General features: G+C 50.1%; 1 protein-coding gene across 1 annotated transcript in view; it reads left to right on the forward strand.

Moving 5' to 3' along the window:
* The window catches only part of cd83 (CD83 molecule), a 28,053-nt gene extending 14,564 nt beyond the window's left edge, over window positions 1-13,489 (forward strand). The window contains exons 4-6 of the mRNA XM_078430123.1: window positions 5,273-5,501; window positions 10,965-11,062; window positions 12,617-13,489. Of these exons, the coding sequence (XP_078286249.1) occupies window positions 5,273-5,501; window positions 10,965-11,062; window positions 12,617-12,712 (423 nt within the window). The 3' untranslated portion in view covers window positions 12,713-13,489. The remainder of the gene's footprint in view (window positions 1-5,272; window positions 5,502-10,964; window positions 11,063-12,616) is intronic.
* Window positions 13,490-15,995: the final 2,506 nt, after the last annotated feature.

The raw sequence follows: 15,995 nt of genomic DNA on the forward strand, positions 1-15,995 counted from the left end.
ATACTTTTGGTGGTGGGTGGGGACTGCACACAGCACACACAGACAAACCCACCGTGAATGTGTGAGTAACCCCGGGAAATGCCCAAAGCCATTCCATTGTTCCAAGTCATGTACTGTCTTTCCTTGGCTGGACAGCTAAGTTCATTGGCTATATTTAAGAGGGAGTTAGATGTGGCCCTTGTGGCTAAAGGGATCAGGGGGTATGGAGAGAAGGCAGGTACAGGTTACTGAGTTGGATGATCAGCCATGATCATATTGAATGGCGGTGCTGGCTCGAAGGGCCGAATGGCCTACTCCTGCACCTATTTTCTATGTTTCTATGTAAAAAGCTTGTCACTCTACTTCGGTGCATGTGATAAAGAGTCATACAGCGTGGAAACAGGCCCTTCAGCCCAACTTGCCAACATATCCCATCTACACTGGTCCCACCTGCCTGCGTTTGGCCCTTATCCCTCTAAACCCGTCCTATCCGTGCACCTGTCCAAATGTTTCTTAAACGTTGGGATAGTCCCTGCCTCAAACCACCTCCTCTGGCAGCTCGTTCCACACACCCCACCACCCTTTGCGTGAGAAAGATACGCCTCGGGTTCCTATTAAATCTCCCCCCCCCCCTCATCTTAAACCTATGTCCTCTGGTTCTCGATTCCCCTACACTGGGCAAGAGACTCTGTGCGTCTACCCGATCTATTCCCCTCATGATTTTGTACACCTCGAAAAGATCACCCCGTCATCCTCCTGCGCTCCAAGGAATAGAGTCCCAGCCTGCTCAACCTCTCCCTGTAGCTCAGGCCCTGGAAACTTGGCAATGGGACTGTTGACTGTCCTTGCGGTGCCAATAAATGTATTGGCCCATATCCATGTTCCAAACATCGCTCCCTTTGTTTACTTAATTAACGTCTGTAAATTCCAGGCCCTCGCAAAACCCAATTTGAAGACGCCTAAAATAGTTTCAAAATGTACCATAAACCTGTTTCAACCAGTTTATGAAGAAAAACAGCTTGAAGCGGAGTTCATGAAGAACCATTTTAGTTTATTGTCACGTGTACAGAGTTACAGCGAAAAGATTTTATTGCGTGCTAACCAGTCAGCAGAAAGACAGTGCATGATTACAATCGAGCCATTTACAGTGAACAGATACATGATAAGGGAATAACGTTGAGTGCAAGATAAAGCCAGCAAAGACCGATCAAAGTCCAAGGGTCACCAATGAGGTAGATAGTAGTTCAGCACTGCTCTCTGGTTGTGGTGGGATGGTTCAGTTGCCTGACAACAGCCGGGAAGAAACTGTCCCTGAATCTGGAGGTGTGCGTTTTCACACTTCTGTACCTTTTGCCCGATGGGAGAGGGGAGAAGAGGGAGTGGCCGGGGTGAGACTGGTCCTTGATTGTGCTGCTGGCCTTGCCGAGGCAGCGTGAGGTGTAGATGGAGTCACTGGAAGGGAGGTTGGTTTGTGCGATGGACTGGGCTGCTGTGTCCACAATTCGCTGCAATTTCTTGTGGTGTTGTGTGGAGCTGTTCCTAAACATGCCCAAGGAACTGGCCGCATTAGTGCTGGATTTAGCGTTGGACAAATCAGTGATATTTCCACACTTTCTTACAACACAGAACAGGATTATTTGACAGCAGAGAGTCTATCGCAGTTTACAGAGCCATCTCATCTCCCCACTAATTCCCCCTGCAATCCAATCTGGCCACACTCCCAACAGTTCCCATCAGAACGAGCTGCCGGAGGAGGTAGTTAAGGCAGGGACTATGGCGACATTTAAGAAACGGTTTAGGCAGGTACACGGATAGGACAGGTTTAGAGGTGATATGGGCCAAACGCAGGCAGGTAGGACTAGTGTAGATGGGACATGTTGGTCGGTGTGGGCAAGTTGGGCTGAAGGGCCTGTTTCCATGCTGTATCACTCTATGACTCAAAATGCAAACAAGTGAAATTCAAGTGACCCAGCGGTAGACTTGCTGTCTCACAGTGCCGAGACCCGGCTTCCATCCTGACTACAGGTGCTGTCTGTACGGAGTTTGTACGTTCTCCCCATGACTGCATGGGTTTTCTCCGGGTGCTCCGGTTTCCCCCCATATTCCAAAGATCTCGGAGAACTCCCACGCAGGTCATGGGGAGAACGTACAAACTCCGTACAGACAGCACCCGTAGTCAGGATTGAACCCGGATCTCCGGCGCTGTGAGGCAGCAACTCTACCGCTGCGCCACCGTGCTGCCCTTGGTGAGGTAGGCTGTATGATTTGACTAGTTATTTTAACCAAAAATTATTTTTTCAATTATTTAGACAGGTACACGGATAGGACAGGTTTAGAGGGATATGGGTCAAACGCAGGCAGGTATAGGAGTTGGGAGGTCATGTTGCAGTTGTATAGGATGTGGTGAGGCCGCATTTAGAACATTGTGTTCAGTTCTGGGCACCATCTTATAGGAAAGATATTGTCAAGCTTGAAAGGGTTCAGGCTATTTGTCTGTCTCCAGGCAGTGTGAGGAGCACACTGTTAAGGATTAACACCCGGAAAGCTTCTGGACCTGACAACATTCCTGGTCGTGTGCTAAAAGACTGCGCAGCTGAGCTCACAGATGTCCTCACAGACATCTTCAACATCTCCCTGAGCCAGGCTGTTGTTCCCTTGTGCTTCAAAGAAACCACCATCATACCTGTGCCCAAGAAGTCTTCTCCATCCTGCTTCAACGACTACCGCCCTGTAGCGCTGACTTCAACCATCATGAAGTGCTTCGAGAGGCTGGTCATGAAGCAGATCAGATCCAACCTCCCCCCCTCCCTGGACCCGTTTCAGTTTGCATATCGAGCTAAGCGGTCCACTGAGGATGCCATCTCCTCTGCTCTACACCCAGCCCTCACCCACTTGGACACTAAAAACTCATATGTTAGGATGCTGTTCATAGACTTTAGCTCAGCATTTAACACCATCATCCCCCAGCAGCTGGTTTGTAAACTAACAAATCTGGGCCTCAGCCCCCTTCTCTGCAACTGGCTGCTGGACTTCCTCACTGCCAGACCCCAGTCCGTACGGGTCGGCAGCAACACATCGGACACCATCACGCTGAGTACGGGTGCCCCACAAGGATGTGTGCTAAGCCCCCTGCTCTTCACCTTGCTGACCCACGACTGCACACCCACCTACAGCTCCAACCACTTCGTCAAGTTTGCGGATGACACAACAGTGGTGGGTCTCATCAGCAACAACGACGAGACCCACTACAGGAAGGAGGTGGACCAGCTGGCCGCGTGGTGCACAGACAACAATCTCTTCCTGAATGTGGAGAAAACAAAGGAGATTGTTGTCGACTTCAGGAGAACGCACACCCAACACCCCCACCCACTGACCATCAATGGTGCTGCTGTGGAGCAGGTGAGCAGCACCAAATTCCTGGGGGTGAACATCACCGAGGATCTCTCCTGGAGCAACAACATCACGTCCATCGCCAAGAAAGCCCAGCAGCGCCTCTACTTCCTCCGCAAACTGAAGAGAGCGGGAGCCCCCACACCCATCATGTACACTTTTTACCGAGGCGCCATCGAGAGCATCCTCAGCAGCTGCATCACTGTGTGGTTCGGAAGCTGCACAGCCTCCAGCCGTAAGACCCTGCAGCGCATAGTGAACACTGCTGAGAGGATCACTGGCGCCTCACTCCCAACACTCCTGGTCCTTTACACCACCCGCCTCACCCGCAAAGCATTGAGCATTGTGGGTAACCCCTCCCACCCTTCCAACAGCCTCTTCACCCTCCTGCCTTCAGGGAGAAGGTTTCACAGCCTGAGGTCAAGCACCACCCGACTAAAGAACAGTTTTTTCCACCAGGCTGTCAGGATGCTGAACTCTCTCCCCTCCCTTCCTCCTCTCTCCCCTGCCCCTATGGGACCTGGACTTTAACACCCCACACACACGCACATCCAGCACCAGACACTTTAAAAAAAAAATTTGAAGTGACTATATTTTATATTTTATATTTTATGTTGATTGTTGTTTGCTGTGCCTTTTGTTTTATGCACTTTGTTCCTCGGGATTGTGGGAAATGGTATTTCGATTTTCTGTCTGTGTAAACTGGCTGAGGATTGACAATAAAATTGACTTTGACTTTGACTTGACTTGAGAAGATTTACGAGGAAGTTGCCAGGACTAGAGGGTGTGAGCTACAGGGAGAGGTTGAGCAGGCTGGGTCTCTATTCCATGGAGCGCAGGAGGATGAGGGGAGATCTTATAGAGGTGTACAAAATCATGAGTGGAATAGATCGGGTAGATGCACAGAATCTCTTGCCCACAGTAGGGGAATCGAAGGGGTAAGAAAGGTGAAGGGGAAAAGATTTAATAATGCCTATTATATCACGTGCTGCCTGGTTTTCAAGAGAGAGTTAGTTTAGAGATACAGCTCGGAAACAGGCCCTTCGGCCCACTGGGTCCACGCCAACCAGCGATCCCCGCACATTAACACGATCCTACACACACTAGGAAGGTTTTCTTTTTAACATTTACCTACAAACTTGTACGTCTTTGGAGTGTGGGAGGAAACCGAAGATCTCGGAGAAAACCCACGCAGGTCACGGGGAGAACGTACAAACAATACAATACAATACAATACATCTTTATTGTCATTGTACAGGGGACAATGAGATTGGGAATGCGCCTCCCATACGATGCAATAATTTAATTAGCTAGTCAGTATTAATTTAAACAACCCAATGAAGCAAATTGTAACAGTTTTAAAACAGAATAAAGTGCAAGTAGGTCTGTGCCGGTTCACTGTGCGATGTGACCATCCGGCTCAGCAGGACCGGCTCATAGCAGCTATGGCCCTGGGGATGAAGCTATTCCTGAGTCTGGAGGTGCGGGCGTAGAAGGCCTTGTATCGTCTGCCCGATGGAAGGAGTTCGAACAGACTGTTGCAGGGGTGTGAAGAGTCTTTGTGGATGCTGGTGGCTTTTCTGAGGCATCGTGTGTTGTAGATGCCCTCCAAGGCTGGTAGCTGTGTTCCGATGGTCTTCTGAGCTCTATGGACTACCCGCTGAAGAGCTTTCCTTTCTGCCTCCGTGCAGCTGAGGTACCACACAGGGATGCCATGTGTTAGGATGCTCTCTATGGTGCAGCGGTAGAATGAACTCTGTACAGCCGGCAGCCGTGGTCGGGATCGAACCCGGGTCCCCGGCACTGCACTCGCTGTAAGGCAGCAACTCTACCGCTGCGCCACCGTGACCGCCCTGAAGCATCACTGACTCTAACTCTCTCTCGCTTGTTTGTGCCTCTGTAGGTGGCTGATGATGGCATCAGGCTATCAGGAATTGTGCTGAATAATTTCAGGGAGAAAAGGGTGAGGAACTATTTGGGATGCAACATGACTGTAAAGACCTCATCCACCAGACCCTATTCCTTGACCATCTACAACATCTCCGTCCAAGATCTGGGGACCTATCGTTGCGCCCTGTGGGCGCCGATCGGAGAGGAAAGTAAAAGCGGGCTCGTGAGAGTGACTGTAAATGGTAAGTAGAGCAGGCATGCGGATATTCCGCGTTTTCCCGTTGTTTTTAAAATCCATTTTCCTCGCCTTTTTGCACGGTTTCCGCTTTTTTCACTTTGCCAAATAAACGGAGAATCGGATCGGAAAACAGGAAAGGAAAAAAACGATGTATAGACTTGTAATGAACACTAGGTTCCGCTAGAGGTCGCTAGAGGTTCCGCGAGAAATCCCCCCCCGCGCGCCCTGGAAGTCTCCCCGAAAATGTGGCACCCAGGCTGGGCAAGGCAGCCAATCTCGTCCTCATCGGGACTTCCACGGCGGGTTGAGTTTGCAACCTGCAGCCGGGGCTCTGGAACTCCAGCCCAGCTGGAGCCAGCACGTCTATCCCCATCGCCGACCGACTTCCTTGGCCTGCTGGATAAACCAGCAAAGCTCTGGAATCACGAGTGCCAGAAAATCAGTGGTGGAACTGTAATGAGTAAATATTAAATTTAAGCGCAAGATTATATAACTAAATTAATTAAGACAGGGTTAAAATATAAAACACAGCAGGAAAGCCAATTACCACCATTTTGGGCTGATTATCAATTAATGTGCGAATTTACTTCAAAATGTTATTAGTGTACAGTGACATATTCACTTTATTTTGTAATGTCTGTTTTTACTTTGAAATGCACTAAAAGAGGCTTGAAACGGGTAATTTTGTGTGGAATTTTTCAAAAATCTTCCAATTTTTTTACCCCGGTTCTACGCCTCACGCAAACACTCGACTCTTTTCCTCTTTTTTTTACCTCACTCACATGCCTGGTAGAGTCATAGAGTGATACAGTGTGGAAGCAGGCCCTTCGGCCCAACTCGCCCACACCGACCAACAATGTCCCAGCTACCCAAATGTCCCAGCTGCCCAGTAAGATGAGACTTTAGTTCAGTTTAGAGATACAGCTTAGAAACAGGCCCTTCGGCCCACCGATTCCGCGCCAACCAGCGATCCCCGCACACTAACACGATCCTACATGCACCAGGGACAATTAATGCTTATACCAAGCCAATTAACCTTCAAACCTGCACGTCTTTGGAGTGTGGGAGGAAAACGAAGATCTCGGAGAAAACCCACGCAGGCCACGGGGAGAACGTACAAACTCCGCACAGACAGCGCCCGTCGTCGGGATCGAACCCGGGTCTCCGGCGCTGCAAGCGCTGTGAGGCGGCAACTCTACCGCTGCGCCATTGTTTCAAGATTCTAGATGGGTGAGGGAGGGACCTCGCTGAAACGTACCGAATAGTGAAAGGCCTGGATAGAGTGGATGTGGAGAGGATGTTTCCACTGGTGGGAGAGTCTAGGACCAGAGGGCACAGCCTCAGAATTAAAGAACGCACCTTGAGAAAAGAGATGAGGAGGAATTTCTTTAGTGTGGTGAATCTTTGGAATTCTTTGCCACAGAAGGCTGTGGAGGGCAAGCCAATGCATATTTTTACGGTGGAGATTGACAGATTGTTGATTAGTGCGGGTGTCAAGGGTTATGGGGAGAAGGCAGGTGAATGGGGTTGAGAGGGAAGGACAGATCAGCCATGATTGAACGGCTGAGTAGACTTGATGGGCCGAATGGCCTAATTCTACTCCTACCACTTATGACCTTAGATACATATTGGATAAGCATCTCAGATACAAGTGTATAGCAGTAGCACACTGAGACAGTTTGTACGTTCTCCCTGTGACTGCGTGGGTTTTCTCCGGGTGCTCCGGTTTCCTCCCAAACTCCAAAGACGTACAGGTTTGCAGGTTGTATAAGAAAATAACTGCAGATGCTGGTACAAATCGAAGGTATTTATTCACAAAATGCTGGGGTAACTCAGCAGGTCAGGCAGCATCTCGGGAGAGAAGGAATGGGTGACGTTTCAGGTCGAGACCCTTCTTCAGACTGAAGAATCAGATCAGTCTGAAGAAGGGTCTCGACCCGAAACGTCACCCATTCTTTCTCTCCCGAGATGCTGCCTGACCTGCTGAGTTACCCCAGCATTTTGTGAATAAATACCAGGTTTGCAGGTTGATTGGCTTCGGTAAAATTATAAATTGCCCGTAGTGTGCGTAGGATAGCGCTGGTGAACGGGGCGATCGCAGGGCGGACGGTCTCGATGGGCGTATCTCGAAAGCCTGAAGTGGTTAAAGTCACAATGACACATCCAAGCCACCATGATAGGAATCAAGGAAATGAAACTGGGGGAACCAGAAGACACAATGATGTGGCATAACCACAAAAAAATTGCAAAGCAAAACTTGTTCAGCAAACGAGAGTATTTGCATATTTCGAATGAATTCAAGATGGGATCTCGATAACTGAGCGACTGAAAGGTCATCACAGATCAATTTACAAACTCAACTAAATACAGTGGGTGGGACACGCAAGCTCTTTGTTCCCTTCTAAATCTCTCGTCTCCCTCTCCCCTGACTCTCAGACCGAAGAAAGGTCTCGACCCGAAACATCATCTATCCCTTCTCTCCAGAGATGCTGCCTGTCCCGCTGAGGTACTCCAGCATTTTGTATCCACCAAAGATTTGGAAGCACATGGGCCAAACATGGGCAAATGTGACCAGCTTAGATGGGGCATCTTGATTGGCATAGATCAAAGGAGCCTGTGACCATAAGGTATAAGAGCAGAATGAGGCCATTCAGCCCATTTAGTCTGCCCCACTATTTGATTATGGCAGATCGATTTTTTTCCTCTTAACCAGGACCAGTGAAGATAATATTTCATTAGGCTTTGATCAGTTGATCAATGAAAGCTCTATAGGAGTCTGAAGTCTGAATCGTCAGTCTGAAGAAGGGTCTTGGCCCGAAACGTGCAAACTCCACACAAACGTTTCGGGTTGAGACCCTTCTTCAGTCCGCCGCCAACTCTCGCCTTGCCCGACTAGACTTCCCAAGACTTTAAGAGTGGGCTGAGTTTGCAGTCAGACTGCCCGCATTCCCATCGGAAGGTCGGCACAATGGAGCAGCGGTAGAATTGCTGCTTCACTGAGTCCGTGCCGACCAGCGTACACTGGTTCTATCCTACACACTAGGGTCAACTAACAACCCAATTAACCTACATACCTACACGTCTTAAATATTAAATTATAAATATTAAAGAGTTTAGTTTAGAGATACCCAACTGCGGGCGCTGTCTGTACGGAGTTTGTACGTTCTCCCCGTGACCTGCGTGGGTTTTCTCCGAGATCTTCGGTTTCCTCCCACACTCCAAAGACGTGCAGGTTATGTAGGTTAATTGGCTTGGTGTAAATGTAAAATTGTCCCCAGTGTGTGTGGGATAGTGTTAGTGCGCGGGGATCGCTGGTCGGCGCGGACCCGGTGGGCCGAAGGGCCTGTTCCCGCGTTGTGTCTCTAAACTAAACTAAAGGTACAGCGCAGAAACTGGCTCTTGGCCCCACTGTATCCGCGCCGACCAGCGATCCCCGTATACTAGTTCTGTCCTGCAGATGGCGCGGCGGTAGAGTTGCTGCCTCACAGCGCCAGAGACCCGGGTTCCATCCTGACTACGGGCGCTGTCGCCTTGCGGCCCCCAGTCCCGAAACCCGGTGAGGATTTTGCTCTCGACCCACCGCTGTGTGTTCCTGTAAACTCGACAGCATCCACAGTGAAGGAGTTGCCGTGGTTACCGTCAGCTCTCGGGGATAGCCAGAGCAGTGGAGGAGAGCTGTTCATAGATAATTGACGCGAGACGTCGAACAGGTCGCTCTGAACTCCTCTCGTGTTCAACGTGGAGGCACAAGGAACTGCAGAGGCTGCAATCCTGAGAAAATGCACAATGTGCTGGAGGATCGGCCAGCATATAGACAATAGGTGCAGGAGGAGGCCATTCGGCCCTTCGAGCCAGCACCACCATTCAATGTGATCATGGCTGATCATTCTCAATCAGTACCCCGTTCCTGCCTTCTCCCCATACCCCCTGACTCCACCATCCTTAAGAGCTCTATCCAGCTCTCTCTTGAATGATATGGAGGGAAATAAACGCACAAGGGCGGCACGGTGGCGCAGCGGCAGAGTTGCTGCCTCACAGCGCCGGGGACCCAGGGTCGATCCTGACTACGGGTGCTGTCCGTACGGAGTTTGTACGTTCTCCCCGTGACCTGAGTGGGTTTTCACTGGGTGCTCCAGTTTCCTCCAACGCTACAAAGACACACACACCGGCCAACATGTCCCACCTGCCTGCGTTTGGCCCACATCCCTCCAAACCTGCCCTATCCATGTACCTGTCCAAATGTTTCTTAAACGTTGCGATAATCCCTGCCTCAACTACCTCCTCTGACCTCCGGCAGCTCGTTCCATACACCCACCTCCCTCTGTGTGAATAGGTTACCCCTCAGTGTCCTATTAAATCTTTCCCCCCTTCACCTTGAACCCACGTCCTCTGGTCCTCGATTCCCCTACCCGATCTATTCCTCTCTTGATTTTGTACACCTCTATAAGATCACCCCTCATCCTCCTGCGCTCCATGGAATAGAGTCCCAGCCTGCTCAACCTCTCCCTACAGCTCACACCCTCGAGTCCTGGCAACACTCTTGGTCCGGTTTACCAAATCAAAACACAAAGTGCTAGATTCTTGAAAATACTTGAAAATAATGCCTATTATATCACGTGCTGCCTGGTTTTCAAGAGAGAGTTAGTTTAGAGATACAGCGTGGAAACAGGCCCTTCGGCCCACCGGGTCCGCGCCGCCCAGCGATCCCCGCACATTAACACTATCCTACACTCACTAGGGACAATTTTTACAGTTACCAAGCCAATTAACTTGCATACCTGTACGTCTTTGGAGTGTGGGAGGAAACCGAAGATCTCGGAGAAAACCCACGCAGGTCACGGGGAGAACGTGCAAACTCCGTACAGACAGCACAGATCGAACCCGGGTCTCCGGCGCTGCATTTCCCGGAAGGCAGCAACTCTCCAGCGGATTAGCTAACCAGAATTAGAGATTAGCTAGTTAGATTTAGCTCTTGGGGCTAAAGGAATCGAGGGTATATATGGGCGGCACGGTAGCGCAGCGGTAGAGTTGCTGCTTTACAGCGAATGCAGCGCCGGAGACTCAGGTTCGATCCTGACTACGGGTGCTGCACTGTAAGGAGTTTGTACGTTCTTCCCGTGACCTGCGTGGGTTTTCTCCGAGATCTTCGGTTTCCTCCCACACTCCAAAGACGTACAGGTATGTAGGTTAATTGGCTGGGTAAATGTAAAAATTGTCCCTAGTGGATGTAGGATAGTGTTAATGTACGGGGATCGCTGGGCGGCACGGACTTGGTGGGCCCGAAAAGGCCTGTTTCCGGCTGTATATATATGATATGATATGAGGAAAAAGCAGGAACGAGATACTGCTTGTGGATGACCCGCCATGATCTTGTCGAATGGCGGTGCTGGCTCGAAGGGTCGAATGGCCTCCTCCTGCACCTGTTTTCTCTGTTTCTGTTTACTGAGTGAAATTTGTTCCTGTCTAGATGGCGCAAGACCGGAACGTGCGGACTCGATAATGTGGCGGATGGTATCCATGGCAAGTGTCCTGTGTGCACTTTGCTTACTCTGCCTTCTGATCAAGGTAGGTTGGCAAGGATTAGCGTTGGACAAAATCAGTTCCCTTTCTATTTACACAGAGATACGGCACAGAAACAGGCCCCTTTAGCCCACCGAGTCCGGGCCGAACAGCGATCCCCGCACCCTTAACGCTAAAAACGCACACCTCCAGATTCAGGGACAGTTTCTTCTCAGCTGTTATCAGGCAACTGAACAATCCTAGGATAAAAACTGCAGATGCTGGTTAAAATCGAAGGGATTTTAAAATTCAAAATTTGCTCTTGCTCCCCCTCCCCCCATTTGTAACAAGGACAGAGTCCCCCTTGTCCTCACCTTCCACCCCATCAGCCGTCGTATACAACAAATCATCCTCCATTTCCGTCACCTCCAACGGGACCCCACCACTGGCCACATCTTCCCATCTCCTCCCCTTTCTGCGTTCCGCAGAGACCGTTCCCTCCGTAACTCCCTGTTCCATTCATCCCTTCCTACCCAAACCACCCCATCCCCGGGCACTTTCCCCTGCAACCGCAGGAGATGCAACACCTGTCCCTTTACCTCCCCCCTTGACTCCATCCAAGGACCCAAACAGTCTTTCCAGGTGAGACAGAGGTTCACCTGCACCTCCTCCAACCTCATCTACTGTATCCGCTGTTCCAGATGTCAACTTCTCTACATCGGCGAGACCAAACGCAGGCTCGGCGATCGTTTCGCTCAACACCTTCGCTCAGTCCGCCTTAACCAACCTGATCTCCCGGTGGCTGAACACTTCAACTCCCCCTCCCACTCCCAGTCTGACCTTTCTGTCATGGGCCTCCTCCAGCCCACCGCAAATTGGAGGAACAGCACCTCATATTTCGCCTGGGCAGCTTGCAGCCCAGCGGTATGAACATTGGTTCTCTAATTTTAGATATGTTTGTGCTGAACATGACTCCAACACCAGCCCTTACTTGCCTGCACTTGATCCATATCATGTGATAGGAGCAGAATTAGAGGCCACTCGGCCCATCGAGTCTACTCTGACATTCAAACGTGGCTGATCTATCTCTCCCTCCTAACCCCATTCTCCTGCCTTCTCCCCGTGTCCCCTGACAACTGCACATTTAGAACGGAGATGAGGAAAAACTTTTTCAGTCAGAGAGTTGTGAATCTGTGGAATTCTCTGCCTCAGAAGGCAGTGGAGGCCAATTTTCTGGATACTTTCAAGAGAGAGCTAGATAGAGCTCTTAAAGATAGCGGAGTCAGGGGGTATGGGGAGAAGGCAGGAACGGGGTACTGATTGAGAATGATCAGCCATGATCACATTGAATGTCAGTGCTGGCTCGAAGGGCCGAATGGCCTCCTCCTGCATCTATTGTCTACTCGAGAATCTATCTATCTCTGCCTTTAGAAATATCCACTGATTTGGCCTCCACGGCCGTCTGTGGCTCGATGGGCCAAAAGGCCTAGTTCTGCTCGTATGACTTACGAATGGACGAGTTGGGCCGAAGGGCCTGCTCCAGCGGGGCGTGGATCTCTGCGTCCGTGACTGACGATGCCTCTAACATTTTCCTGCGTTTGCCCCCTTTCCCGTTTCCAGGTGTGCAGTGGAAGAAGGGAAAATTACCGCAAGCTGAGGGAGGATTTGACAGACTGCACGACCCCCAGCAAGGACAGTGAGGTCATCCAGACGTGACGAAAAGAGACAGGCTCTGTCGAAGAAAACCTCAAAACACAACACACGGACTTTATTCCAGAGCGCCAAATCACAGCGATGGCAGCCTCGCCAACAGTCTGTCTGTTTTTTCGTCTTTCTTGGTATTTTTAGTATGTTTTAAATGTTTGTGTGAATGTTCTCTGGTTTGTTTTATGTGGGAGAGGGGGTCGGGGGGATTTTTTTCCCCAATCTCTTACCTTGCCGGAGATGTGATTGTTTCCCGGATCGTATATCTCCGGTCGCTCTGCGGCCTAACATCGTGGAGCCGGCGGCCTTGGCTCGGGACTGACTTTGAGCCCCACCGCGGGGCCTTGGACTTACCATCGGAGCGTGCGATCCCTCGCCTGGGATCGCCGCTCCAACCGCGGCCTGCGGACTTTAACGTCGTGGAGCTCGCAGTCTCGGGTAGAGACCGGTGTCGGGAAGCCCCAAAGTCGCAGGAGGTTCGACCAGCCCCGGCCTGGGGTCCGATCGCCAGGCGCGGGGGGAAGCTGAGATCCCCCCGCCCGATGCAGGAGCTTGATCGCCCCGACGAGTGAAGGCCCGACCGCCGGGAGCCAAGATCGCCCCGACAACTGAAGGCTGGAGGACAAAGAAAGGAAGAGATGGAACTTTTTTATCGCCTTCCGTCACAGTGAGGAATGTGGAGGAGTCACTGTGGTGAATGTTCATGTTCAAATGTATTTTGTGTTGCTTTTTATTGGAACAACTTGTATCGCAAGTGGAATTCCTTATAAGTTGCAAAACATACTTTGCTAATAAAGTATGATTATGATAATGAAATGCAGTGATCGCTGGTAGCAATCTAGGAGATTGCTCCACCAACACAGATTAATTACTTATGTACATAATTTTCCTTTGATGTGTTGTTTACTGCAGCAGGCACTTTAGCATTTTTCCTTCTTCCAAACGGTCTTATAACGATTATAAACCATGCATGTCCGACAGGCACAGCGGAGTAAACACGGCACAAATCCACCCCATTGCAGATAAGCAAATGTCCTGTTCCCCTTGCCACCGTATCTGATTGTTTTACGATTTGTCCATTGACAACAGAGAACAGAACCAAAGATAGGCACAAAGTGCTGGAGTAATTCAGCGGGACAGGCAGCGTCTCTGGAGGGAAGGAACTGGTGACGTTTCGGGTCCAGACCCCTTTTCCAGACTTCTGTGTGTTCCAATCTGGGCACCGTGTTGTAGGAAAGATGTTGTCAAGTGTGCAGAGATGATTTACGTGGATGTGGCCAGGACTCGAGGGCCAGAGCTACAGGGAGAGGTTGAACAGGCTGGGACTCTATTCCCTGGAGCGCAGGAGGATGAGGGGTGACCTTATAGAGACGGGTGCATAAAACCCTGAGAGGAATAGGTCGGGTAAATGCAGGCGCCAGGAATGTTAAGTATTGTTTGGGACACAAAAGGTGAATGAACCACCATCTGCCATGCTCGCTCGACAGGTTTGAGGCAAGATTAAATTTCAAACTCATTCAATGGAACTAATCCTTTATTAATCCTTTGTGTAAAAGCCACTCCCAAAATGTCTTAACATTTGGAACATGTCCTGGCAACATGGAACAGGCAGGGCGAATGCACACGGTCTTTATTCCTTGGAGCGCAGGAGGATGAGGGGTGATCTTATAGAGGTGCACAAAATCATGAGTGGAATAGATCGGGTAGACGCACAGAGTCTCTTAGAAACATAGAAACATAGAAAGTAGGTGCAGGGGTAGGCCATTCGGCCCTTCGAGCCTGCACCGCCATTCAATATGATCATGGCTGATCATCCAACTCAGTATCCCGTACCTGCCTTCTCTCCATACCCCCTGATCCCTTTAGCCACAAGGTCCACATCTAACTCCCTCTTAAATATAGCCAATGAACTGGCCTCAACTACCTTCTGTGGCAGAGAATTCCACAGATTCACCACTCTCGGTGTGAAAAAAAACTTTCTCATCTCGGTCCTAAAAGACTTCCCCCTTATCCTCAAACTGTGACCCCTTGTTCTGGACTTCCCCAACATCGGGAACAATCTTCCTGCATCTAGCCTGTCCAACCCCTTAAGAATTTTGTACGTTTCTATAAGATCCCCCCTCAATCTTCTAAATTCCAGCAAGTACAAGCCGAGTCTATCCAGTCTTTCTTCATATGAAAGTCCTGCCATCCCAGGAATCAATCTGGTGAACCTTCTCTGTACTCCCTCTATGGCAAGAATGTCTTTCCTCAGATTAGGAGACCAAAACTGTACGCAATACTCCAGGTGTGGTCTCACCAATGCCCTGTACAACTGCAGCAGAACCTCCCTGCTCCTATACTCAAATCCCCTCGCTATGAATGCCAACATACCATTCGCTTTCTTCACTGCCTGCTGCACCTGCACGCCTACTTTCAATGACTGGTGTACCAAGACACCCAGGTCTCGCTGTTGCCTGGAGTAGGGGAATCGAGAACCAGAGGACATTGGTTTAAGGTGAAGGGGAAAAGATTTAATAGGAATCCGAGGGGTAACTTTTTCAGGCAAAGGGTGGTGAGTGTATGGTAGTTGAGGGGGACTATCGCAACGTTTTAAAAAAAAAACATTTGGACAGGCACAGGGCTAGGACAGGCCGAGAGAGATATGGGCCCAATGCAGGCAGGTGGGACTGGCGTGGATGGGGCCTGTTGGCCGGCGTGGGCAAGTTGGTTGATCGCTGCCTGATTGATGGTTAGGGTCAGGCCCCAACAGGCTCGGTTCCTTCACCATTGTTGTCTTTCATTACTGTCTGCTTTCCAGTTTCATCGACCACAAAGTGTGCAGCATCTGGACTCCTCACTGCGGGAGGTGTTTTCTCCTTAGTTTTGCTGACAGGATGACATCAGCTGGCAGCGGAGAAGCAGGGTTGGAAGTCCATCATTTCCCTTCGCTCTATATTGATTTCTCTAACTTCAAGTAGTATGAATATTGATTTCTCTAACTTCAAGTAGCAGTCTGTAATCTGTAATAGTGGTAAATCTGTTGTAAATCTGTGGAATTCTCTGCCTCAGAAGGCAGTGGAGGCCAATTCTCTGGATGCTTTCAAGAGAGAGCTAGATAGAGCTCTTAAGGATAGAGGAGTCAGGGGGTATGGGGAGAAGGCAGGAACGGGGTACTGATTGTGGATGATCAGCCAGGATCACATTGAATGGCGGTGCTGACTCAAAGGGCCGAATGGCCTACTCCTGCACCTATTGTCTGTTGTCTGAAGAAGGGTCTCGACCTGAAACGTCACCCGTTCCTTCTCTCCAGAGA

The sequence above is a fragment of the Rhinoraja longicauda genome, chromosome 2 (assembly GCF_053455715.1).
Source record: "Rhinoraja longicauda isolate Sanriku21f chromosome 2, sRhiLon1.1, whole genome shotgun sequence".
Taxonomy (NCBI): Eukaryota; Metazoa; Chordata; class Chondrichthyes; order Rajiformes; family Arhynchobatidae; genus Rhinoraja; species Rhinoraja longicauda.